The 26308-nt window shown below is 44.3% G+C and overlaps 1 protein-coding gene and 1 long non-coding RNA gene across 2 annotated transcripts; one reads left to right on the forward strand and one right to left on the reverse strand.

The window, feature by feature from the left end:
- Window positions 1–647: 647 nt before the first annotated feature.
- On the forward strand, window positions 648–8071 carry LOC110152723 (cationic amino acid transporter 3-like). The gene is made up of 11 exons (XM_070450375.1): window positions 648–2311; window positions 2744–2902; window positions 3918–4095; window positions 4293–4405; window positions 4704–4926; window positions 5086–5225; window positions 5938–6040; window positions 6229–6425; window positions 6628–6794; window positions 7082–7190; window positions 7356–8071. The coding sequence occupies exons 1-11, from the start codon at window positions 1942–1944 to the stop codon at window positions 7475–7477; spliced, it is 1881 nt and encodes a 626-aa protein (XP_070306476.1). The 5' UTR covers window positions 648–1941; the 3' UTR covers window positions 7478–8071.
- On the reverse strand, window positions 6754–24825 carry LOC110145261 (uncharacterized). Its single transcript, XR_002316166.2, has 5 exons — window positions 24262–24825; window positions 19643–19867; window positions 17140–17310; window positions 7133–13431; window positions 6754–6841 (listed from the first exon to the last, which is right to left on the reverse strand). It is a non-coding gene; the product is annotated as an uncharacterized lncRNA (long non-coding RNA).
- Between the last annotated feature and the right edge of the window lie 1483 nt (window positions 24826–26308).

Raw genomic sequence — 26308 nt, forward strand, 5'->3', positions numbered from 1 at the left:
TCCTGCATTGCAGGCAGATCTGGTCCACCAGAGAAGAGCGTGGCAGAGGTCTACTCCTAACTGAGGGGATTTAAAATGGGTAAACAGTAGCTGCTGATTAAACAGTCAGGGCTCTGGGACACCCAAGACGACTGCCCGGCTTTTCCTGGCTTCCTGAAAAATCTCATTTTTATTTGATGGGTTAAAGCGTTTCCTGGCTGCAAGATTGATGTCCTTACAATGAAAAGAAAATTGTAAAAAATAAATATGCATTCCACTTGGAGTAGGCCTTCCATAATCTCCAGTGATCAAGGTACTCACCTCACTGGACAAATCACACCAGCCTTAACAAAACCTCACAAACTTCTTGAAACTATCACTGTCACTGGCATCATTAATCATCAGGCCAGGTCAACAGAACTAATAGAAAAACTGGACTCAAATGGAGCAGAAGTGAATTATATGGCATTAAATGAACTGCTGGGCTTCCCTGGTGGCTCAGCCGGTAAGAACCTGTCTGCAATGCAGGAGACTTGGGCTTGATTCCTGGGTCTGGGATATGCCCTGAAGGAGGAAGTGGCAACTCATTCCAGTATTCTTGCCTGGGAAATCCCACGGACAGAGGAGCCTGGCGGGCTGCAGTCCATGGGGTGGCAAAGATTTGGACACAACTGAGTGGCTAATATCCACAAATGAAATGCTAAATATGATTATAATCTTTATGACTTTTGTATGGCAAATTATTGGCTTCTAATTATTGTTTTTTCAAACATAAGAAGACTGTTCTCCTCAAGCTACTTATGATGTACAGCAATCTGTTAATTTACACTTGTGGGTAAAATAAAACCTGTTTATTCTGTCTCTGGCTGGTTGCTCCAAAAATTGGAGACCCTTCAGTCATGAATAGCTTTAACAGGTGCATACAAAGCACTATCGGTTGGCATTTCAAAAACATTTGGGGGATCTCTAATAGAAAGAAATCTAGGGCACGGGGAGGATCCTAGGGCAGGTCAAGTGTGGAAAGAGAAACCAGACAGTTGGCCAAAGGCAAACACACCGAGAAGAACTGCCCTGCATGAATAATTTACCTGCATCTTTATGGGGATCCTACTCGTTATGGGGATGCCCACATCTTTTCTCTACAGGCATAAACTCTGCCTTGCTTCTATCTTAAATAAAAAACAAAAAACTATTTCTCTGTGTGTTCTCCAGCTTGTTGTGTTGTGTCTCTAGTAATAAGCTGTTTTCTTAATTTTTTTTCAATTTTTTCCTCCCATTTTTCAGTGGGGGCAATAGCCAGGGAAACCTTGTTTCTAGCCTCTAGCCCGTCTTGGACAAGGAGGAGGATTCCTGGTTTTCATCCAGGCCGCCCAGGTCCAATTCCCGGTCAGAGAACTAAGACCTCGCTTCAAGCTGCCGCTCATGGCTGTCTGTCTCTGAGATAAGCCCCGCTTGGTTACAGAAGATGAGAAGAGCAAATGATTGATTAACAAATGTTTGCCCCTCTGTGCTGACAAGCCTTTCTAAGACAAGATGTTCTCTCTGATAATAGCTCTCTGGGGACATGGAGCTGTTAGGTCTCCTAATCTAAATTACTTTCAGCCACGAAGGGACAGGCAAAAGGCTTTTCTTTAGGTCACAGCATCTTCATTGACTTCATCTCAAAACAGCCCCAAAACCAAAGTGGCACACTTGGGAAAATGTATTCTGCGCCCCCCACCCCCCACTTCTCTTTAAGCAACCTTTCCAGCAAGTTTGAAGCATATTAAATGTCTGATTAAGGTTTGAGGAAACCACAGCGCAGAGATGGAGAACTTGGCCCATGTGTCCTTGTACCGCCTGCCCCTCATCACTCCATTGCTCCGTGGAATTGGACTCCCAGGGCCAAGGGCGGATGGACCTGCTTGATGACTTTGTGTCTTGTTTTCTCAGCAGACCGTAACCTCCTCAACTCCATCTAGGATGCTGCGTCAGTGTGTTCGCCAGTTTGTTCAGAAGCTGGTCCGCAGGCGGCCACTGGAGCCCCGGGAGGAGTCTGAGAGTCTCAGAGCTCCGCTGAGCACCCTCAGCCTAATGCTCTTGGGCGTGGGCAGGACTCTGGGCGCTGGTGTGTACGTCCTGGCCGGCGTCATGGTCATGTTCATCACTGGACCGGCGATCATCATCTCCTTTTTGGTGGTCGCCCTGTCTTCTGTGTTGTCTGGACTCTGCTACGCCGAACTTTGGGCTTGGGTACCACGCTCCGGTTCTGCGTATCTCTACAGCTACGTCACCATGGGAGAACTCTGTGCCTTTGTCATTGGCTGGAACCTCTTGCTGTATTTAGTGGCTGGTGAGATGATGGGGAGAGGGACGAAGTGGGGCTTAAGATCAGGAAACTAGGAGGGTAACTGGGGTCTTAACTAGAGGAAGGGGCACTGTAGGGGGTGGGTGAGAGGGAGGCAGTTCCCACAGGTTCTTCCCCTGAAAGTCTTTGCTCAGCTGTTGCCTTCATGGAGTTATCCTTTACCACTTGATTTAAAATTTCAACACTCATCTCCCAGCCACCCCAGGTCCCACCTCACCATGTTCTCTTCTTGCATAACTTTGGTCTCCTGACATGTTCAATAGTTTACCTATTTTGTGAGTCATCTCATTCTTCTCTCCCCAATCCCATGAAAAGGAACTATTTCGGAGTATTTTGTCTGTTTTCCCCCTAAATACATCCCTGGCTGCACTGTACGGGTTTAATTATCGTCCACTAACCTCTCTTCTGCCACTGCAGCTGCTTCCTGCTTAACAAGGGCTTGGAGCTACACCTTTGACAGCCTCATCGGGAATCAAATCTCTCAAGCCTTAGAGAGAACTTTCTCTCCATATATGTCCTCTTTCCTGGCTCCATACCCAGACTTTATTTCGTTGGGCCTGGTGCTGCTGATGACCGGTGAGAAGGGGTCAGACACTGGATGGAGAGAGTGGGGGTTGGCGGGGGGTGGGGGTGGGGGACTGGTACAGGAAAGGCTTGAGGTGGCAGAAGCTAGAACTAGGACTGGAAAGAAGGATCAGGGTTATGAGTAAGGGAGTCAAGACATAGAGAATTGTTTCCCACCCTGGGTCTGTCCTAAGCTTCATATTGTAGGGAATTAAAAAAAAAAAAAATCACAGTTGGATGTTGAGTAGCATCTCCAGCCTTGCTCACTAGAATCTGGTGCTAAATTGTGATCATCAGTTGGGAAATGTTCCTTGAGTGAAAAACCACCCCAGCTCAGAGTAATTTACTTAAGGTGACAAAACTCTTCCTCAGTATTGAGAGCGAACATTTTTTTTTTTCCATTGAGAGGAAATTCTCATAGCATAAAACTCATGCATTGTTTTTCCTGGTTTTATTGAGATATAATTGATATACAATATTGTATAAGTTTAAGGTGTACAAATTGATGACTTGATAGATATGCATTGTGAGATGACGGCCACAGTAAGAAATTAACCATCTTAAAATGCATGTGTCTGTATGGGCACTAGATCGATTCAGTCATGTCCAACTCTTTGCAACTCTATGGACTGTAGCCCACCAGGCTCCCCTGTTCATGGGATTCTCCTGGCAAGAATATTGGAGTGGGTCACCATGCCCTCCTCCAGGGGATCTTCCCAACCCAGGGGTTGAACCTGTGTCTCCTGTGACTCCTACATTGTGGGCAGATTCTTTACTGCTGAGCCACCAGGAAAGCCTCTCAAATTGTGCAATTCACTGGGACTTAGTCCATTCACAGTGTTGTATCCATTACTCCATCTAGTTCTGAACATGTTTATCTCCCTGAAAGGAAACCCTGTACCCACTGAGCATTCACGGTCTATCCCTCCATGCCACCCCACCCCATAAACCCTGGCAACCACTGGCCTGCTTTCTGTGTCTATGGATTTAATTACCTTGGATGTCTCATATTCTATCTTTCCCACAGGACTACTGGTTCTGGGAGCTCGTATGACAACCCTTATGATCAAAGTGTCCACAGGCTTGAACCTTTTTATTCCCATCTTCATGATCCTCTCTGGCTTCATTAAGGGAGACCTGCACAACTGGCAGCTCACAGAACAGGACTACAGATCGAACACATCTGGATCCAGCAGCACCTTTAGGTCAGGAGGGTCCTCTTGGTAATATATGGGTGGTGTTGGTGCAGAGCTGGGAACATGGTGGGGACTGAAGACATCTGGGCTGGTGGATCCAGGTGATGGGGGTCCTGGGGCCCAGGACTTGAGGTATGAAGGGAGGAGCCCAGTAGAAGTGGCTGAACTCATCTCACCCATGTTCTTCATCTCTCCTCTCACCATAGCTTGGGCCCTCTGGGTTCTGGAGGGTTTGTGCCCTTTGGCTTTGAAGGGATTCTCCAAGGAGCAGCTCTACTTTTCATCTCCTATTTTGGTGTTTATGGCATGGTCACTGCAGGTAACATGGTCATTGTGTGTCCCATCAGAGGTGTGGCTGTTGGTTGGGTTGCCCCTGGGCACAGGAGTTGGTAGAAGGTAAGACCCTGATGCTGAGAAAGATTGAAGGCATAGGAGAAGGGGGCGACAGATGATGAGATGTTTGGATGGCATCACTAACTCAGTGGACATGAGTTTGAGGAAACTCAGGGAGATGGTGAAGGACGGGGAAGGCTGGTGTCAGACATGCAAAAGGAAAGGGTATTTTCAGCTTTAATTCCAGTGTTTTTGCTGACACAATACTTCCATCTCTCCTGCAGGGAAACTAGCCCCAAATCCTCAGCGTTCCGTCCCCTTGAGCATGGTGATCTCCATCTTCATCGGCTTTCTGGCGTACTCTGGAGTCTCAGCGGCGCTCACCCTCATGGTGCCCTACTACCAGATTCACCCTTACAGCCCCTTACCACAGGCTTTCCTCCAGGTCGGATGGGACCCGGCTGCATATGTCATGGCTATTGTCTTACTGTGTACCCTTTTATACAGGTCAGTGTCCTGGTTTTCTCATCTATTGTCAGATTCTCAGGTGTCCCAGCCCTTGGGATTGAGAGTCAACAGGAAGGACCCCATGTAGACTAGGAACCGAGGGTGCCCTGGTCTCTCCTGCTTCTGCACATCCTCACACGTTTCCACTTTCTCTTCCAGCTTCCTATGGGCCACGTTCTCCATGTTTCAGTTGATCTATGCAATGGCAGCTGATGGGCTCCTTTTCCAAGTTCTTGCCCGGATCCACACCCATACAGGCACCCCCATCATGGCCATCTTGGCTTCTGGAACTCTTACAGGTGAATAAAGGAAGCCTTTTTTTTTTTTTTAAAGAATTATATTTATTTGTTTAATCAGTTGATGATTGGTTTACAATATTGGTTTGATATGTCATACATCAAGATGAATAAGTATGATAATAAATATGAATTTATTTGAATATGAAGATTAATATGAAGAATATGAAGAAAAATATGAATAAATATGAATAGGTATACATATGTCCCCTCCCTCTTAAATCACCCTTCCACCCCTCTAGGTTATTACAAAGCTCCAGTTCGAGTTCCGTGAGTCATACAGAAAATTTCCATTGGCTGTCACTTTTGCATACGTTAGTGTATATGCTTCCATGCTACTCTCCATTTGTTTCACTCTCTCCTTCTCTCCTGCCATTGTCCATAAGTCTGTTCTCTATGTCTGCATCTCCATCGCTGGACTGAGAATATGTTCATCAGTACCACCTTTCTACATTCCATATATATGCATTAATGTATGATATTTGTTTTTCTCTTACTGACTTACTTCACTCTGAATAATAGGCTCTAGGTTCATCCACCTCATTAGAACGGACTCAAATGCGTGCCTTTTATGGCTGAGTAGTATTCCATTGTATATATGTACCACAGCTTCTATATCCATTCATCCATCAATGGATCATTCTTTCTTTGACCAATTTCTTTAACATGAATGTATCCAGTGACTTCTCATTCCCTCCCCCGACCTTCATTCTAGGGTTCACGGCATCACTCCTCAGCATCCTTGATCTGGTGAAACTCATGTCAGCCGGGGTCCTGCCTGCTTACACCCTTGTGGCTGTTTCCATACTTGTCCTCAGGTGAGGCTCCACTAACCTTGGTTGAGAGTCTTGGACTCTCGGGAGTGATGGGGAGGTGATCCGCTTCTGTCTTCTTGCTGCCTTCTGTATGTCTCATTAGCCTTAAGGCAAGAAAGAGGTAGATTATGCTGTCTGATGTTGAATGATTAGGGGCTGCTGTGAATACAGCCTTGATATCACTCCTTTAGGTACCAACAAGACCAAAATTTAAACAAGAATGAGAAAATAAAGGAGGAAATTGAGATTTCTGATCATGAACCAAGTCCTTCAGAACCTGTACCTGAAGCAGGAACCTCAAGCATTCTGAAGACTCTGTGGTACCCTACCAGCCGCATCCCCACCTGGAAATCCGGCCAGATTGTCTATGGATGCACCTTTCTGCTCGGTGAGCAGTGGGGTTTCTCTTTGGTTGTATTTTGAAATTGACAACACAGGTTGGGATTCTGTGTCTTTGGCATTTGAGAAGGAGTCTTGGAGATACGATGGCTCTTCCTGATGTTGGTGGTTTCAGGGAGGGGTGTGACCCGAGGTCTTGACGTCTTTGTCTTCTGGGTCCTTCCTGTTCTCCTCCATCTTGACCCTTGCAGTTCTCCTGCTGACCATCCTGAGCCTGATCCTGGCCCAGTGGCCCAGCCAGGTGTTCTCTGGAGACCCTGGGCTCACAACAGTGATTGTGCTGCTGCTGCTGGTCATCGCTGGGGCCATGGTCATCATCTGGAGGCAGCCCCAGAGCCCCACTGCTCTTCACTTCAAGGTAGGTGACCTTATGTGCCCAAAGTGTTCATCTGGAGTGAATGAAGTCTGTGTGCTTTGAAGAATAAACATCTTTGTTGAGTCAGGGAGTAAAGGGAAACTGCTGAAACCAATGGGCCCTTCCCGGATCCACACTCAGCATCCACACTGGTGCTTTACAAACACAGTCTCAGTAGCCACTGAACACACAGCCTGAGTAGAACTGGAGTCTTCCTGCTCTTCCTGGGGGTGGAGTCTCTAATTCAGATGTCTGGGGTGTGTTCAGGGATGAACTGACTTTGCCCACAGGTCCCTGCTCTGCCTGTCCTCCCACTGGTGAGCATCTCTGTGAACATTTACCTGATGATGCAGATGGATGCTGGGACCTGGGTCCAATTTGGCATCTGGATGGGGATTGGTGAGTGGCTTTTTGGGGTGAAGAGTCCTCTTGAGTGACAGAAGCAAGTCCTCTTCCTGGAAGCTCTCCCCAAATATGTCAGATGCCGTAATAAGAGATCTAGTGGGCATTTGTAAGTAGGGAGAGCACCTATTTTCCCTTCTCACTGTCTCATCTCCCTACTAGGATCTGTCATATACTTTGGATATGGGATCCGACACAGCTTCAAGGAGAAAAATGAACAACAGCCACCAGCCTCCACCTCCCAAATGCTGGACAAAAATGTCCCCAGTGATGAATCGTCTTAACCATGAGAAACAGATGCTGTGTGGAATCCCTCCATACACTGGAGGGATCTTCTGCTTCAAGAGACAATTTTAGCCTCAGTGGGCTGTGACTGTGGAATGCACTTAGAGCCCTGTATTTATTGTTAGTGGACAAAGAGACTGTAATATTGTACAGTTTTTACACACACTTTTCAAAGCATAATATGCATACAGAAAATTGCATGTTCATAAGTGAGCAGCAAGACCAATTTTTCACAGAAAAGTACAATATAACTATCATTTAAAGGGAGAAGGCGAGGGTGGGATGTTTCGAGAGAACAGCATTGAAACATGTGTATTATCTATGGTGAAACAGATCACCAGCCCAGGTTGGGTGCGTGAGACAAGTGCTCGGGCCTGGTGCACTGGGAAGACCCAGAGGGATCGGGTAGAGAGGGAAGTGGGAGGGGGGATCGGGATGGGGAATACATGTAAATCCATGGCTGATTCATGTCAATGTATGACAAAAACCACTACAATACTGTAAAGTAACTAGCCTCCAACTAATAAAAATAAATGAAAAAAAAAATCATCATTTAAAAATAAAATAAAATAAAGGGAGTAGTGAAAGATTAATGGGCGTATAAGAAATACTTTCTCATACCTATTTCCGGTGAAAACACAGAGACTGTGACCTGGGAAGGAAATACGGGTAACCATATTTCGTTTTTGTCTAGTGTTACACTTCAAATATTAGGACACGAATAGGTCGAAAGGGAAAAGGAAGGAACAAATACATAGTGCAAACAGTAACTCAAGAAAGCTAGGGTAGCTATATCAATGCAGGAAAAAGTAAAATTTAAGAAAAAGAGAACAGAAAAACTGCATTATTGAAGAATGACAGAGAAATGCACATTTTAATCTCTTCCCCCAGCTTACTGAGATATAGTGTAACATCATGTAAGTGATAATTGTCTCTACATTTCTGTCACCAAAACACTGTTACACAATAAATAAAAGTGTGTCATGAGAGAAAGTTCTAAACTGAAAAAAAAAACACAAACAAACAACCCCACAATAACAACAAATGCATTGGTAGAGAAAGGGGAATGGAATGGGAAGTAATGGTCAATAAATGCTTACAGTTGGGTGGAATGGAAAGGAAGTGAAACTGAAAAGTCAGGATAAAAAGTGGTTACTGAAGAAGAGAATGCTGGAAATTGAGATCGTGAACTTTGACAATGTTGGTAAAAATGAAGTTAAAGATTGTTTGTGGGAATGAATAACTGAAGAAGAAGAGTGAAGCGGGGATACAGGTCAAGAAACTAACAGCACAATTATTAGATGAATTAAAAAATAAATGGAGGAGGGTTAACTGAATTAGAAATATCACCATGCTGTGAGTTCTAATGAAATTACAGACTTATAACACAATTAATGGAGACTGACGATGCCAAAAAATGTGTTCTAGTTTCATTCTTTTACAAGTGGTTGACCAGTTTTCCCAGCACCACTTGTTAAAGAGATTGTCTTTCCTCCATTGTATATTCTTGCCTCCTTTGTCAAAGATAAGGTGTCCACAGGTGTGTGGGTTTACCTCTGGGCTTTCTATTTTGTTCCATTGATCTATGTTTCTGTCTTTGTGCCAGTACCATACTGTCTTGATGACTGTTGCTTTGTAGTATAACCTGAAGTCAGGCAGGTTGATTCCTCCAGTTCCATTCTTCTTCCTCAAGATTGCTTTGGCTATTCGAGGTTTTTTGTATTTCCATACAAATTGTGAAATTGTTCTAGTTCTGTGAAAAATACCATTGGTAGCTTGATAGGGATTGCGTTGAATCTATAGATTGCTTTGGGTAGTATAGTCATTTTCACTATAGTGATTCTTCCAATCCATGAACACGGTATATTTCTCCATCTATTTGTGTCCCCTTTGATTTCTTTCATCAGTGTTTTATAGTTTTCTATACGTAGGTCTTCTGTTTCTTTAGGTAGATTTATTCCTAAGTATTTTATTTTTTTCGTTGCAAAAGTGAATGGAATTGTTTCCTTAATTTCTCTGTTTTCTCATTGTTAGTGTATAGGAATGCAAGGGATTTCTGTGTGTTAATTTTATATTCTGAAACTTTACTGTATTCATTGATTAGTTATAGTAATTTTCTGGTGGAGTCTTTAGGGTTTTCTATGTAGAGGGTCATGTCATCTGCAGTGAGAGTTTTACTTTTTCTTTTCCAATATGGATTCCTCTTCTTTTTCTGCTCTGATTGCTGTGGCCAAAATTTCCAAAACTATGTTGAATAGTAGTGGTGAGAGTGGGCATCCTTGTCTTGTTCCTGACTTTAGGGGAAATGCTTTCAACTTTTCACCATTGAGGATAATGTTTGCTGTGGGTTTATCATATGTGGCTTTTATTATGTTGAGGTATGTTCCTTCTATGTCTGCTTTCTGGAGGGTTTTTATCATAAATGGATGTTGAATTTTGTCGAAGGCTTTCTCTGCATCTATTGAGATAATCATAAGGTTTTTATCTTTTGTTAATGTGATGTATCACCTGATTGATTTGTGGATATTAAAGATTCCTTACATCCCTGGGATAAAGCCCACTTGGTCATGATTTATGATCTTTTTAATATGTTGTTGGATTCTGTTTGCTAGAATTTTGTTAAGGATTTTTGCATCTATGTTCATCAGTGATACTGGCCTGTAGTTTTCTCTTTTTGGCGCATCTTTGTCTGGTTTTGGTGTTAGGGTGATGGTGGCCTCATAGAATGAGTTTGGGAGTTTACCGTCCTCTTCAATTTTCTGGAAGAGTTCGAGTAGGATATGTGTTCATTCTTCTCTAAATTTTTGGTAGAACTCACCTGTGAAGCCATCTGGTCCTGGACTTTGTATGTTGGAAGATTTCTGATTACAGTTTCAATTTCTGTGCTTGTGATGGGTCTGTTAAGATTTTCTATTTCTTCCTGGTTCACTTTTGGAAAGTTATACTTTTCTAAGAATTTGTCCATTTCTTCCAAGTTGTCCATTTTATTGGCATATAGTTGCTGATAGTAGTCTCTTATGATCCTTTGTATTTCTGTGTTGTCTGTTGTGATTTCTCCATTTTCATTTCTAATTTTGTTGACTTGATTCTTCTCCCTTTGTTTCTTGATGAGTCTGGTTTGCTAACAGCTTGTCTATTTTATTTACCTTCTCAAAGAACCAGCTTTTAGCTTTGTTGATTTTTGCTATAGTCTCTTTTGTTTCTTTAGCATTTATTTCTGCCCTAATTTTTGTGATTTCTTTCCTTCTACTAACCCTGAGGTTCTTTATTTCTTCCTTTTCTAGTTGCTCTAGGTGTAGAGTTAGGTTATTTATTTGATTTCTCTCCTGTTTCCTGAGGTAGGCTTGTATTGCTATGAACCTTCCCCTTAGCACTGCTTTTACTGAATCCCATAGGATTTGGGTTGTCGTATTTTCATTCATTTCTATGCATATTTTGATTTTTAAAAAATTTCTTCTGTGATTTGTTATTCAGAAGTGTGTTGTTTAGCCTCCATATATTTGTATTTTTAATAGTTTTTTGACTGTAGTTGACATTAGATTGACATCTAATCTTACCGCATTGTGATCAGAAAAGATGCTTGAGACGATTTCAACTTTTATGGATTTACCAAGGATAGATTTATGACCCAGGAAGTGATCTGTCCTAGAGTAGCTTCTGTGTACACCTGAGAAAAAGGTGAAATTCATGGTTTTAGAGTGAAATATCCTATAGGTATCAATGAGGTCTAACTGGTCCATTGTATCATTTAAAGTTTGCATTTCTTTGCTAATTTTCTGTTTGGTAGATCTATCCACAGGTATAAGTGGGGTATTAAAGTCTCCCACTATTATTGTGTTATTGTTAATTTCCCCTTTCATACTTGTTAGCATTTGCCTTACATATTGCGGTGCTCCTATGTTGGGTGCATATATATTTATAATTGTTCTATCATCTTCTTGGATTGATCCTTTGATCATTATGTTGTGTCCTTCTTTGTCTCTTTTCACGGCCTTTATTTCAAAGTCTATTTTATCTGATATGAGTATTGCGACTCCTGCTTTCTTTTGGTCTCCATTTGTGTGAAATATCTTTTTCCAGCCCTTCACTTTCAATCTGTATGTGTCCCTTGGTTTGAGGTTAGTCTCTTGTGGACAGCATATATAGGGATCTTGTTTTTGTATCCATTCAGCCAGTCTTTGTGTTTTGGTTGGGGGATTCAACCCATTTACATTTAAGGTAATTATTGATAAGTATGATCCCATTGCCATTTACTTTGTTGTTTTGGTTTTGAGTTTATAAACCATTTCTGTGTTTCATGTCTAGAGAAGATCCTTTAGTGTTTGTTGAAGAGCTGGTTTGGTGGTGCTTAATTCTCTCAGTTTTTGCTTGTCTGTAAAGCTTTTGATTTCTCCTTCATACTTAAATGAGATCCTTGCTGGGTACAGTCATCTGGGTTGTAGGTTTCTCTCTTTCATCACTTTAAGTATGTCCTGATATTCCCTTCTGGCTTGAAGAGTTTCTATTGAAAGATCAGCTGTTATCCTTATGGGGATCCCCTTGTGGGTTGTTTTTCCCTTGCTGCTTTTAATATTTGTTCTTTGTGGTTGATCTTTGTTAATTTGATTAATATGTGTCTTGGGGTGTTTCACTTTGGGTTTATCCTGTTTGGGACTCTCTGGGTTTCTTGGACTTGGGTGGCTATTTCATTCCCCCTTTTAGGGAAGTTTTCAACTATTACCTCCTCAAGTATTTCCTCATGGCCTTTCTTTTTGTCTTCTTCTTCTGGGACTCCCATGATTCAAATGTTGGGGCATTTGACGTTGTCTCAGAGGTCTCTGAGGTTGTCCTTATTTCTTTTAATTCTTTTTTCTTTTTTCCTCTCTGCTTCATTTATTTCCACCATTCTTTCTTCCACCTCACTTATCCCATCTTCTTCCTCAGTTATTCTCCTGTTGGTTCCCTCCAGAGTGCTTTTGATCTCAGCTAGCTATTCCATTATTCATTATTGATTGACTGTTTTTGTTATTTCTACTAGGTCCTTGTTAAACTTTTCTTGCATCTTCTCCATTCTTGTCTCCAGACTATCTGTACCTCCATTTTGTTTTCAAAATTTTGGGTCATTTTTACTGTCACTATTCCGAATTCTTTTTCAGTTAGACTCTCTATCTCCTCCTCTTTTGTTTGGTTTGGTGGGCTTTTATCATGTTTCTTTACCTGCTGAATACTTCTCTGCCTTTTCATCTTGTTTAGGTTGCTGTGTTTGGGGTAGCCTTTCTGTATCCTGGCAGTTTGTGGTTCCTCTTTTTTGTGGAGGTTCCTCCCTATGGGTGGGGTTAGACGAGTGGCTTGTCAAAGTTTCCTGGTTAGGGAAGCTTGTGTCAGTGTTCTGGATGGTGGAGCTGGATCCCTTCTCTCTGGAGTGCAATGAAGTGTCCAGTAGTGAATTTCAAGATGTCTATGGGTTTGGTGTGACTTTTGGCCACCTGTATTTTTGTGCTCAGGGTTATGTTCCTGCTTTATTGGAGAAGTAGCTTGGTATGTCTTGCTCTGAAACTTGTTGGCTCTTGGGTGGAGCTTGGTTTCAGTGTAGGTATGGGGGCTTTTGGATGCTGCTGCTGCTACGGAGAAGGCAATGGCACCCCACTCCAGTACTCTTGCCTGGAAAATTCCATGGATGGAGGAGGCTGGGAAAGATTGAAGGCAGGAGAAGGGGACAACAGAGGATGAGATGGCTGGATGGCATCGCCGACTCAACAGACATGAGTTTGGGTAAACTCCGGGAGTTGGTGATGGACATGGAGGCCTGGCATGCTGCAGTCCATGGGGTCACAAAGAGTAGGACACGACTGAGCGACTGGACTGACTGGTTCCTTTAATTTTGTCTCAGGTGATTTCTCGGCTGCTCCTTCCATGAGAAGCAACTGCTTGAAGCTGCCCTTTGGAATTCAGGGCAGGTCATGGAGGCTGGAGTCTGGATACAAGAAACAAAGGGCACAAACGAACTTACTTACAAATCAGAAAGAGACTCACAGACTTAGGAAATGAATGTATGGTTGCCAGGGGAAGAGATAGTTAGGGACTTTGGGAGGTCATGTACACACTGCTATATTTAAAAAGGAGACGCAACCAGGACCTACTGTAGACACAGAGATCTGCTCGGTGTTGGGTGCAGCCTGGATGGGAGGGCAGTTTGCCGGAGAATGGACACTTATGCGTGTATGACTCAGTCCCTTCGCTGTTGACCTGAAACTACCACAACATGGTTAATCGGCTACACCCCAATACAAAATGTTTTTGGTATTAAAAAATATTTTAGAAAAAGGAACAGGGGACAGATAAAAGCCTTTGTGCCCAGGAGCCCCATATGGTCCTGAGGTAGGGTTAGGTGGGCTCCAGGCTGGGCATTTACAATTAGACTCCTGTTTACATTTCCTGAGGAAGGAGGCAGGTGGGCTCTAGGCTAGATAGTTACAAGCAGCCTCCTGTTGGCACTTCAAGATGGAAATGACAAGAACAGAGTGAGTAGCTGGGCTTTGTCTCCTGTGGACATTTTCAGGCAACAATTATGGCAGGGCTAAACCCTCTTTGATTTAAAGGTCAAGAGTGACAGATTTCCCAGCCGTGTGGCCAGGGAGACGCGGGCATATGTTCAGGGTCAGAGAGGAAGAGGGCATTCTCCCATAACAGGAGATGTTGGGATCCCATCCCGTCCCGTGGCCTCCTGGCTGGAGTCCATCTTCAAAGAATCTTTTTCAATGCTGCAAAAATAGAGGCAGAAGGAAAAGAGATGGTGACAGAGTGAGATGCTAAAATGGGTGTCCCAAAGAGAAGCTAACTTTTGTTTACCGTCAACAAGGATATTGCTCTACCTCCAGCTTCATGCAGAGAGATTCCAAGGTACTGGAGCTCCTTTCCATAGAAAAGCACAAAAGGAAAGAGACAGGAAATCCCCAGGAAAGACAGTGAAACAAACAGGACAGGGTAATTGAGGTCGCTGTCACTGTACAGAAATCCAACTCCTCTTCTTTGTATTACTAACACACATTCACAGACTTTTGAGGAGGTCTTGGCACGCTCTTCTCTGAGAAGAGGTTAGGGTCTGGGTGCCCAGTCATAAGTCCCCTCCCCAACACGAGTAACATTCACAATCAGTAAGGGGAGACTTGTCCATCTGTGGTGGTCACCATCTCAGATCTTTGAAAAACGCATGACTTGAAATTGGTGCAGCCACAATGGAGAACAGTAAGGAGGAAAAGGTAGAGTTACCATCTGATCCCATAACCTGACTCCTGGGCATACAGCCAGACAAAGCTATACTTCAAAAAGGTACACACAAGCCAAGACATGGAAGCAACCTAACTTCCCACCGACAGTCGAATGGGCAAAGATGTGACATATAGTCACGGTGGAATATTACTCAGCCATGAAAAAGAATGAAATAATGCCTTTGGCAACAACATGGATGGACCTAGAGATGATCATACTAAATAAGTCAAATATATGATATCACTTATATGTGGAATCTTAAATATATAAATACACACACACATATATGTCTGTATATGCACAAACACATAAACTTATACACAAAACAGAAATAGACACACAAACATAGAGAACAAACTTTACAGTTACCAAAGGGGAAAAGAGGGGGAGAGATAAATTAGGAGCTTGGAATGAACATATACACAGGACTATTAAATAAATATATATATATATATATATAAAATAAACCAGCAAGGACTTGCTGTAGAGCACTGGGAACTGTATTCAATATTTTGTAATAACCCATAAGGGAAAAGAACATGAAAAAGAACAGATACGATTGATGCGTATGCATAACTGAATCACTCTGCTTTACGCTTGAAACCAGCACAATTATCAATCAGTCATACTTCAATTTTTAAAAATGTATGACTTAGCATTTGTGGAGACATGGATGGACCTAGGGACCATCAAACAGAGTGAAGTAAGTCAAAAAGAGGAAACAAATGTCATATATTAATGCATATGTATGGAATCTGAAAAAACTAGTCTACACAATCTTATTTAAAAAGCAGAAACAGACACACAGATGTCAAGAGCAAACATATGGACACAAATGGGGGAACAGGGGTTTGGGATGAACTGGGAGATTGGGGTTGTCATATATAAACACTGTGTATAAAATAGGTAACTAATGAGAACCTACTGTATAGCCTAGGGAGTTCTACTTAATGATCCGTGGTGCCCTAAATGGGCAGGGAATCCAAAAATGAGGGAAAATATGCATATATATACGTGTGGCCGATTCACTTTGCTGTACAGTAGATTAACACAACACTGAAAGACAACTATCCTCCAATAAAATTTTTTAAATGTATATCTTAGTTATGACGTTGCTAATATGAAATCCTCAATGTAGAGATTTTGACCAACTTCTCAAAGTGGGCAAGGTTCCTTGGTATTGAAGAGGATTCATGCTAAAACATACTTAGTTTAATGTCTTTCTTAAGAAAAAAAAAACAAAACCCTGCTGCTTATCTTTCTGACCTCATCTCCAGGATATTAAACAAGGTGGAAAGTGTTCTAATTAACCGCTCTTCTTTCCGACGAACTTACGGTTGCCAGTGAGAACGGGGTGGGTAGGAAGTTTGGGATGGACAAATCCACAGGGCTGTATTTAAAACGGATAACCAACAAGGATGTACCATGCAGCACACTGAACTCTGCTCAGTGTTATGTGGAGGCCCGGATGGGAGGGGAGACTGGGGCAGAATGGATACATGCAGATGTATGGCAGAGTCCCTCCAATGTTCATCTGAAACTATCACAACATTGTTCATAGCTATACCCCAATACAAAATAAAAAGTTTAAAAAATAAAAAATAAATGCTCTTCTTTCAGTGACCCTAAGGGTCACACAGAGCTTGGTCCAACCTTGGGGTTCCGCACACGTTCCTCTGACTTCCTCAAAGCACACGCCTCCCTCAGCTGCAGTCACTGTCTGTCTTCCCTGCCTGACACACGGTTCGTCCCCCCAGCCTCGCTGGGACCCCCACAGACATGCCTTCCCTCACCACCCTGATCTCCACCACAACCCGAAGCTTCCCTCCCAGCATTCATGGCAGGTAACCCTGCTTTCTCTGTTATCTCCCAAAGACAAACACACACCACAATGAGAAGGCCCAGAACCATGTATCACACCAACTGCCATGCCCTCGTGCTCGGCCAAGGTCAGCACTGGGAAGGAAGTCACTGAGTGAACGTCTGAGTGAGACACAGTCGGTGCCAGGATCAGAAAAGTAGGGGACTCACTCCCCAAAACACCCAAGTGCGTAGGCCTGCTGCCATCCAGTCGGGACCACCAGCCACACATGGCTGGTTAATTCAGCCTAAAGATTAAAAAGTCAGCTTGTCCATCACAGGAACCACATTTCAAGTGTCCAGTACCTGTGCGTGGCCAGCAGCTCCCTGCTGGACAATGTGGATACAGACCACCACGCATGACCCCAGAAGCTCTGCCGGCCAGAACCACCCTGGGAGACCGGACGCCCTGGGAAACCGGACGCCCTGGGAAACTGGACGCCCTGGCAAACGGGATGCCCTGGTTAACTGAACTGTAGGCTTGCTTTAGGACCTCGTCCCATTCATCTCCATCCCAACAGCCACTTCCCCGTGTAGGAGTCGGGGGGATTACCCGAGTTTCTGAGGCTTGCACGCTGACTTTCTCAAGGGCGTCCACAGCCTGCTGACTCTGTCCAGCCCCACGTCGTTTCCTAAAAGGTTCAGGTTCTCCAGGCTTTTACTGCTTCTGAGAACAGAGGACAGCGGCTGGCAGCAAGCGGCCATCAAACTGCATTTCTCCAGCCTAGGGGTGGTGGGACAGAAGTGTGAAAGATGGTCCTCCAAGATGGAGGAGTTACAGACAAAAGGGATTCAGGATTTAGGAGGAAACATGCTACTGAAGGGCTTCCCAGGCGGCTCAGTGGTAAAGAATCTGCCTGCCAATGAGGGAGACACAAGAGACGCGGGTTCAATCCCTGGGTCGGGAAGATCCCCTGGAGGAGGGAATGGCAACCACTTCAGTATTCTTGCCTGGGAAATCCTATGGACAGAGGAGCCTGGTGGGCTATGGTCCACAGGACTGCACAGTTGGACACGGCTGAGCGACTGACACTGACTCACTCGTGTTCTTAGCAGCTTCAGGCACTAAGAGAACTTGTCTCTCAACCCAGTTAGTGAAAGCCATGGATCCTTCCGAGAACAGACCCCTCTGGCGGCTCCCTGCTCCCACGCAGTCAAAATGGATAGCACTCTGGGTTTACAGGCAGTGTGGCTGTACTTCAATACACAGGAGTCGCTCACGCCCCAGTCTGCTTGCTGCAGTCTCCACCTTGATCTCACAGGGAACAGCTTTTAGTCATGCTCTGGTTTCCTAGGCATGACTGTCCCTGTCTATTTTAGATTGCATTTTCCCCTTCAGTCATGTGTTTGAAATCATTTTAGATTCACAGGAAGCTGGAAAAATAACTCAGATACGTGTGCCCTTCACCTGGTTCATTGGTCCATCATTGGTCCCAGTGGTCCATTATTCACCCCAAACAATATCAAATCCAACAAGCTGACATTAGGCAAACCCAAAAAACTCCCCACAGAAACCATGAGGATAAATGAATTCACCAAAGTTACAGGATATAAGACTAGTATATAGAAATCTGTTGCTTTTCCATACACTAATGATGAATTATCAGAAAGAGAAAGCTTTAAAAACAAAAACTCATTTAAAATCACATCAAAAACAATAAAATATCTAGGAACAAAGTAAGCCAAAAAAGTGAAAGACCTATACTCTGAAAAGTATAAAACACTGATGAATAAAACTGGAGATGATTCAAAGGAATGGAAATATATCAGATGTTCTTGGATTAGAAGTATTAATAGTTAAAATGGCCATACTACCCAAAGAAATCTACAGATTTAATGCAACCCCTATCAAATTACCCATGACATTTTTCACAGAACTGGAACAAATACTCCTAAAATTCACACAAAAGCGCGAAAGATCCTGAATTTGCAAAACAAGTTAGAGAGAAAAGAACAAAGTTGGAGCTATCATTCTCCCAGACTTCAGACTACAATACAAAGCTACAGTATTCAAAAGAGCATGGCACTGGAACAAAAACAGACACATAGATTAATGGAACAGAGTAAAGAACCCAGAAATAAACCTGCACATTAACAGTCAATTAATTTATGACAAAGAAGGCCATATACAAGGGACAGCTTCTTCAATAAGTGGTGCTGGGAAAACTGGACAGTTACACGCAAAAGAACGAGATTAGGGCATTACTAGGGAAGTATGTTAAATATCCTGTGGTACACCATAATGGAAGAGAATATTAAAAAAAGAATGTCCATATGTGTATAAGAGTCACTTTGTGGTAAAGCAGAGATTGGCACAATGCTGTAAATGGACTATACTTCAATTAAAAATAAATTAAAAAAGAACTAATTTAGTCAGTACATGAAAACACTTAAGACAGTGCTATGCACACAATCACAGCCCCCCAGATTTCTTCACACCATATACTAAAATAAACTAAAACCAGATTAAAGACCTAAACATAAGACCTGAAACCACAGAACTCCTAGAAGCAAATACAGAAGAACATTCTTGGACATACATCTTAGCAATATTCCTTGGAATCTGTCTCCTAAGGCAAAAGAAATAAAAACAAACATAAACTAACCTAATTAAAATCAAAAGCTTTTGCACTGCAAAGGAAACCATAGACAAAATGAAAAGGCAACCTGCAGGATGGGAGAAAATATTTGTAAATAATATGATGATAAGAGGTTAATATCCAAATACATAAATAGCTCACACAACTCAACATCAGAAAAACAAACAACCTGCTTAAAAAATGGGCAGACGGCTTGAATAGATGTTTCTCTACAGAAGACATACAAATGGCCAACAGGCACATGAAAAGATGCTCAACATCCTTAGTTATTAGAGAAGTGCAAATCAAAAGAAAACCGACATATTGCCTCACACCTGTCAGAATGGCTATCGTCAAAAAGTCTGCAAATGACCAATGCTGGCAAGGATGTGGAGAAACAGCAGCTCAGGTGGAACAAACCAAAAACTTGCACTCCATCACCACCTACTGAGAAAAGAAAGGGCTGCAGTTACTCGCCTGTTGAACTGCTCTGTGTGCATGCTCAGGCCCTCAGTCGTGGCCGACTCTTTGCCATCCCGCGGACTGTAGTCTGCCAGGCTCGTCTGTCCATGGGATTCTCCAGGCAAGAACACTGGAGTGGGTTGCCGTTTCCTCCTCCAGGGGATCTTCCCAACCTAGAGATGGAAGCCAGGTCTCCTGTGTCTCTTGCATTGGCAGGCAGATTCTTTACCACTGAGCCACCTGGGATCAAGCAAAACAGACAAGCAAAAAGCTTTACGTGAAGAAGCAAGGTGTTTGCTGCTTCAAATGTACCAGCGGAGGACAACTCATCAAGTGCCACGAAAAACCACAGTAACATAGTGCCGGGGTCCAGCCTGGGCAGGATCCGGGGGGTACCCTCGGGATGAACGGCGTCGGCGAGAGAGAGAAGACACGTGAGACCAGCCTTGACAGGGCCAAGTCTTTTATTTTTTGACAACAGTTTATATACCCTCACTCAGAATGTATCCAAGATACAAGATGCTTACTCATGCTTGTACAGGGTTAGTTTACATTACATCAGTTTGTCCTTTAGGAAGAACAAGATGTTTTCTGCATTCTGCTTCTATAATAAATCTTTGTGCATTATCTTTTGGCCTTGGGGCTTATGAACATTTTATGTAAGTCAGGTGAATGCAAACCTATTTTCTGTTTCTGTGGTGATCTTAACAGAAAAGTTACAGTCTCATAGGGCAACAGCACAGCATGTCACAACATAGTAGAAGTATGACCCTGTTAATACCAACATCAATTCTTCTGCAAAAGTTGTCAGTTAGGTTTATCTAAGAGTTTTACCCCATACAGACTCTGTGGCTTCGGTGAGGCAGCCTCTGCCTAGCACTCCTGGCTAATAATTAATAACTACTTCATTGTTACAACACTAGGGCTAAGCTCTTATTTTTCTAGATCTATAACTATATTAACAATGGTTTCCATAGCACAGCCTTAGCACATTAAAAGCAAAACCACAGCAAGCAAATGTTAGCCCAATAACCACCTTTATAATAATTTTTTCTTATATTTTCTAACAGGGCTCCTTCACCCCTCAAAGCGCTCTATATCTATTAGGGCCTTTGTATGATCAGGTTCTTTATGCTAATTAAAATAATATAAGCAATCATGCATATTAGCACCAAGGGCATAAACGCATTTGCCAAATAAACTAAAATACCAGCAAAGGAGTTTAAATTAAAACACTCCTTTCAACCTAAATAATCTCATAAAATACCACCACCTGGGAAACTTATTGATTAAAATTCTAAATTAATTCTTATTTGAAAAGAGATAGAGGAAGGCCTTCTGCCTATGTCACAGAAATTAGGGAGTAGTCTATTAAAGCAAGCATCAGAAAAACAGATATCATCTTTAAGGTGAGCGCGGGGGGCAGCTTTTCGGAACCCCTGAAAACCTGATCCACCATGCCTGTCAGGCTTTCTCCTCGTGAACTTGTCATGGGTGGGATCTCGTGTGCCGGCTCCCAGCAACATAGTATTGTAAAAGAAAATGACAATTCTCCGGAAACAAACTTAAAAGTGATGAACATTCTGATCTAACTTATAGGGAACTGAAAACAGCTATCATGAAGAAACTCAACAGGTTACAAGAAAACTCAGAAAGGCAGTTCAATAAGCTCAAGAATAAAATTAATGAACAATGGATGGGCCTAGAGATTATCACAGAAAGTGATGTAAGTCAAACAAAGAAAGACATATCATATGATGCCACTTATATGTGTAATCTAAAAAAAAAAATGACACAAGTGAACTTATTTACAAAACAGAAACAGACTCACAGGCTTAGAAAACAAATGCATGGTTATCAAAGGGCAAACAGAGGAAAGGGTAAATTAGGAGACTGAAATTAATAATATACACATTACTACATATAAAATAGATAACCAACAAGGACCTACTGTATAGCTCAGGGAACTCTACTTACTCAGTTCTCTGTAATAACCTAAATGGGAAAAGAATCTGAAAAATAGATATATGTAAATGTGTAACTGAATCATGTTGTTGTACACCTGTAACACAATATTATAATTTATGCTTCAACATAAAAATTAAAAAAGACCGAGTATTAAGTGCTGGCAAAAAATAAATATAATGAGCGGAAAGAATACTTTATTAAAGAGATTAAAACACTAAAAAAAGAACCAAACAGAAATTCTAGAGTTGAAAAACTCAATAAATGAATTGAAGGATGCATTTGAAAGCACTGGAAATTGAGCAGACCATAAGGAAGAGAGAATTAGCAAGACAAAAGAAATCTAGAAATGATACAGGTAGAAGAGGAGAAGGAACTAAGACCTTAGAAAATGAGAAAACTCTACAGTAGCTGTCTGACTGCATTATGAAGGGCAACATTAGGATAAAGGGGATCCTGGAAGAGGGGGAGATGGGGCAGCAGGCGGGGTGAGAGAGCTTATTTAAGAAATAACAGCTGAGAAAATCCCCAGTTTGGGGGAGGATCTGGATGTCCATGAAGCTAAGAGAACACCTCGTTAACTCAATGCCAAAAAGACCTTCTCCAAGACACATGACATTATAACTGTCAAACGTCAGTGAGAAAGAATTTCAAAGGCAGCCATGGAATAACTATCTACAAACTGAAAGTGTTACTCACTCAGTTGTGTCCGACTCTTCGCGACCCTTTGGATTGTAGCCCGCCAGGCTCCTGTGTCCATGGGATTCTCCAGGCAAGACTACTGGAGTGGGTTGCCATTTCCTTTCCCAGGGGGTCTTCCCAACCCAGGGGTCAAACCAGTCTCGCACTACAGGTGGTTTCTGCACCACCTGAGCCACCAGCCCATCTACAAAGGAACTAGGCTATCAGCAGATTTCTCAGCAGAAGCCACAGACCAGGAGAGAGTGGAATGACATTTTCAAAACACTGAAAGATAAAAACTGTCACCCAACAAAACTCTATCCAGAAGAGTTACCTCTCCTATGTGAATTAGAAATAAAGGCTTTCCCAGACAGAAAAAAAGTTTACAGAATTTAACACTAGACCTGCCTTACAAGAAAATTCAAAAGGAGCTCTTCTTCAGTGAACACCAGAGAAGTGCGTTTTTCCAGAGAGGACACCCAAACGGTCATCAGGCACGTGAAAAGATGCTCAACATCACTAATTATGAGTGGAATGCAAATTCAAACCACAATGAGCCATCACCACACAGCTGTTAGAAGGGCTACCATCATGAAGGCGAGAAACAACGGGTGCTGGTGAGGATGTGGTGAAAAGGGAACCCCACACATCATGGGTGGGGATGTAAACTGGTCCAACCACTATGGAAAACAATATGGAGTTTTCCTCCCAAATTAAAACTAGATCTACCATAGGATCCAGCAATTTCACTCCTGGGAACAAAAACAGGATTTTTGAGAAGATACCCACACTCCCGTGTTTAACACGTTATTCACAATAGCCAACATATGGAACCCACCCAAACTAATTAACAGATGCATGGGTAAAAGGATATCGCACATATACAGGATGGAATATTATACAGCCATGAAAAAGGAGGCCATCCTGCCATCTGTGACACCATGGGTGGACCCTGAAGTCATTAAGCTAAGTGAGATAAGTCATACACAGAAAGCAAGTCCTCTGTGATATCACTTATACAGGGAATTTAAAAAGTCAAGGGGAATTCCTGGGTGGTTCAGTGCTTAGAACTCAGAGTTTTCACTGTGGTTGGCCTGCGTTCAACCCCAGGTCAGAGAACTAATATCCTGCAAGAACTAATATCCTAAAAAAACACCCCATAAAAGCAAAAAAATACCCACCCCCAAATAAAAAAGTCAAACCTATAGAAAATAAGAGAGTAAAACTGTGGTTACAGTGGCTGATGGAGGGGTGGGGTGGGTAAGACAGACGAAGCTAAGAGTACACATTTGTAAGAAGCAGTAAATAAGCCATAGCCATCTAACGCACAGCCATACAATGAACACAGATGGAAACACTATAGTATAATTATGCAATGTGATAAACACAACATTTATATACAACAGTATACAAGTGTATTAAAGTAACAGCTATACACCTGAAATCTGCACAATGTTACAGGTGAAATCTGGGCATCCCAGGCGGCTCAGGGGTAAAGAATCTGCCTGCTAATACAGGGGACGAGGGTTCCATCCCTGGCTCAGGGAGATTCCCCTGGAGAGGGAAATAGCAACCCGCTCTGGGATTCTTGACTGGGAAATCCCATGGACAGAGGAGCCTGGAGGGCTACAATTCATGGGGTCCCAAAGAATAGGACACGACTTAGCAACTGACCGACAACATGTGAAATTTATTCAGTTTTCTTAAAATGACATGACAGTGAGCATGCCTAGCGTGCCCGATTTTAAGACTTTAAAAAGTAGTACGTCGGTTACATTAACAGCAGACGCTGGAGAGAAAAAGAACTTCTCACATATTTAGGGCGCTCTTTAGAATGCCACACTCTAGCACCTGAAATCAAACAGCCCCCTCTCCTCCCGGCAGGGCAGAGGCAGCGGGAGGGCAAAGGCAAGCCCCCTGGCCTCCCCACCCCGCCGCCCACCCTCACCGCCGTGAGGGCGCTACCAGCCGCACCCGCGCCCCGCTACCTGCTCGCCCCTCCGCGCCCTGGCCCGCCAGCGGCGAAGGGGCGGCCCTCCAGGGCGCTGGCGGCCGCTTCCGACGATGGGGCTCGGGAGCATCCTCCCCCGGAATGCCCGCTCATCTGGCGACTCCGGTGGTCGGCGGGGAGCGAGCCCACTGGAGATACGGTTCTTCCTCACCAGGACGCGAGAGACCCCCGGAGACCCCACGCTTAGGCTTCTTCTAGGACACACCGCGGGTCAGCTGCGGCCCCTGGGAAGGCCAACGCGGTGGATGGTTAGCCGGCGGCGCGCACGCTCGGACTGGGGAGGAGCGCAGGGCGCAGGCCCGCGGACCGCCGCGCCCGCATGCCCGCGAGAGCAAACGCCAGGCTGCGGGCGTGGGGTGGGCGAGTGGGGAACGAGGCGCGTGGCGCGGGGGTGACCTCTCCTGGTCCGCGGTAGACCGTGCGTCCTGCGTTCGCGCCCAAACACAGCAGAAGTGCAGTGTCCGCCCACACGAATGCCGTTAGACTCCCGGCCGGTCAGAGCCCGCCGCCCTCCCCCGACCCTTCCCCGGGAAATGCTCCAGCGTTTATTGGTGCATTTCGGTGGCGGGAGCTCTGCTCAGCGCAAAAACCCAGCCGCGGGCCCCGCCCCCCAGCGCCCGGTAACCTGGGCCAGGCCCGCTCGGGCTCATGGGACTTGTAGTCCTCAGGGCCTGGCCGATCCACCTTTCCTCCCTTTCGGGAATCATGTGTGTGATATGCATCGAAAACGAGTCTGTTATTTATTAATGGCCTACTGTGTGCGGAGGTGGCAGCAGTTGTAAAGAATCCACCTGTCAATTCAGCAGACGCGAGAGATGCGGGTTCCAGCCCTGGGTCAGGACGATCCCTTGGAGAAGGAAACGGCAGCTACTGAAGTATGCTTGCCTGGGAAATCCCGTGGACAGAGGAGCCTGGCGGGCTACAGTCCGTGGGGGTGGCAAAGAGTCGTACACAACTGAACACACACGCACACAAACTCTGCGCTGAATACCTTCCTAGAGTTGGTGGAGGGTAGGTGGGTTCAAGCCCCGGCTCTCCTCCTCACATTAGGTTAAGCAGAAAGTTGAATTTGCAAAGTAGAATTCAATGAACAACAACAAAAAAATACGAATTATAGTGCTGTCGGAGGTCCCTGGAGGGGCCAGAGTCAAAAAGAACTCCCTGGAAGATGCGCGGTTGCAATCAGGCTCTAAAACCTGTCACAATCTAAAACAGGCGGAAATGGCAAACAAAACAAAACAAAACAAAACAAAACAAAACACCAAAAAACCCAGAGGCTGCAGGTGGAAGTTTTATGGGGGCAAGTGGTGAGCAGGGCTTGGGTGGGGAAGGGGACGCTTCACAAAGGGCCTCCGTTTACAGTTCCTCTCCAGTAGAGACTTATAAGTCCAGGCACTTACAGGTTTAAGTTAAAAGTTTAAATTAAAAAAAGAGCACCGTCACAGGACTTACCCGTGCCCAGTTTCTGGCCCTCTGGGCTCATGTTTGCGTGAACCTCCTGTGTGAGCAGGAGGGCTCCGCGGTCGCGGAGAGAAGCCTTGGGTCCCTTGCTGCCCCTGTTCTCCTGGCAGGGGGTTCTCATGGAGTGGGGGAAGGACTGATACCTGACCTCACCCTCTTTTTCCCTCTGATTCCAGGAAGGAGGTGTTTCCCTCCTAGGAGCCCTGGTGTAGCCAAGGCATCACCTCGGTCCCTGCCTCTCTCCATCTCCCCTCCCAACAACCCTGGAGGGGAGACCCGCTCTCCGTCTCTTGGTCCGCTCCCTCCCTCGTCCCCTGGCCCCGGGCCGGCCGTCCTTCCCAGGCGCCCCCTCACCCGTCACTAGCAGCAGCAGGGCGTCACTGGGCCGTGAGCTCACGCGGGGGTCCCCCGTCCCGTGGTATTCGCAGCTGTATTCTCCCGCGTGGCTGGACGTTACATCGGGGAGGTGGAATTCAGCCCAGCCCTCTGTGGAGTCGGGTGACTGGACCATCTCCCAGACGCGTCCCCCCTTCCTGAGAGTGAAGCTTACGTCCCTGGTGGGA

Source organism: Odocoileus virginianus, chromosome 20 (genome assembly GCF_023699985.2).
Source record: "Odocoileus virginianus isolate 20LAN1187 ecotype Illinois chromosome 20, Ovbor_1.2, whole genome shotgun sequence".
Lineage (NCBI taxonomy): Eukaryota > Metazoa > Chordata > Mammalia > Artiodactyla > Cervidae > Odocoileus > Odocoileus virginianus.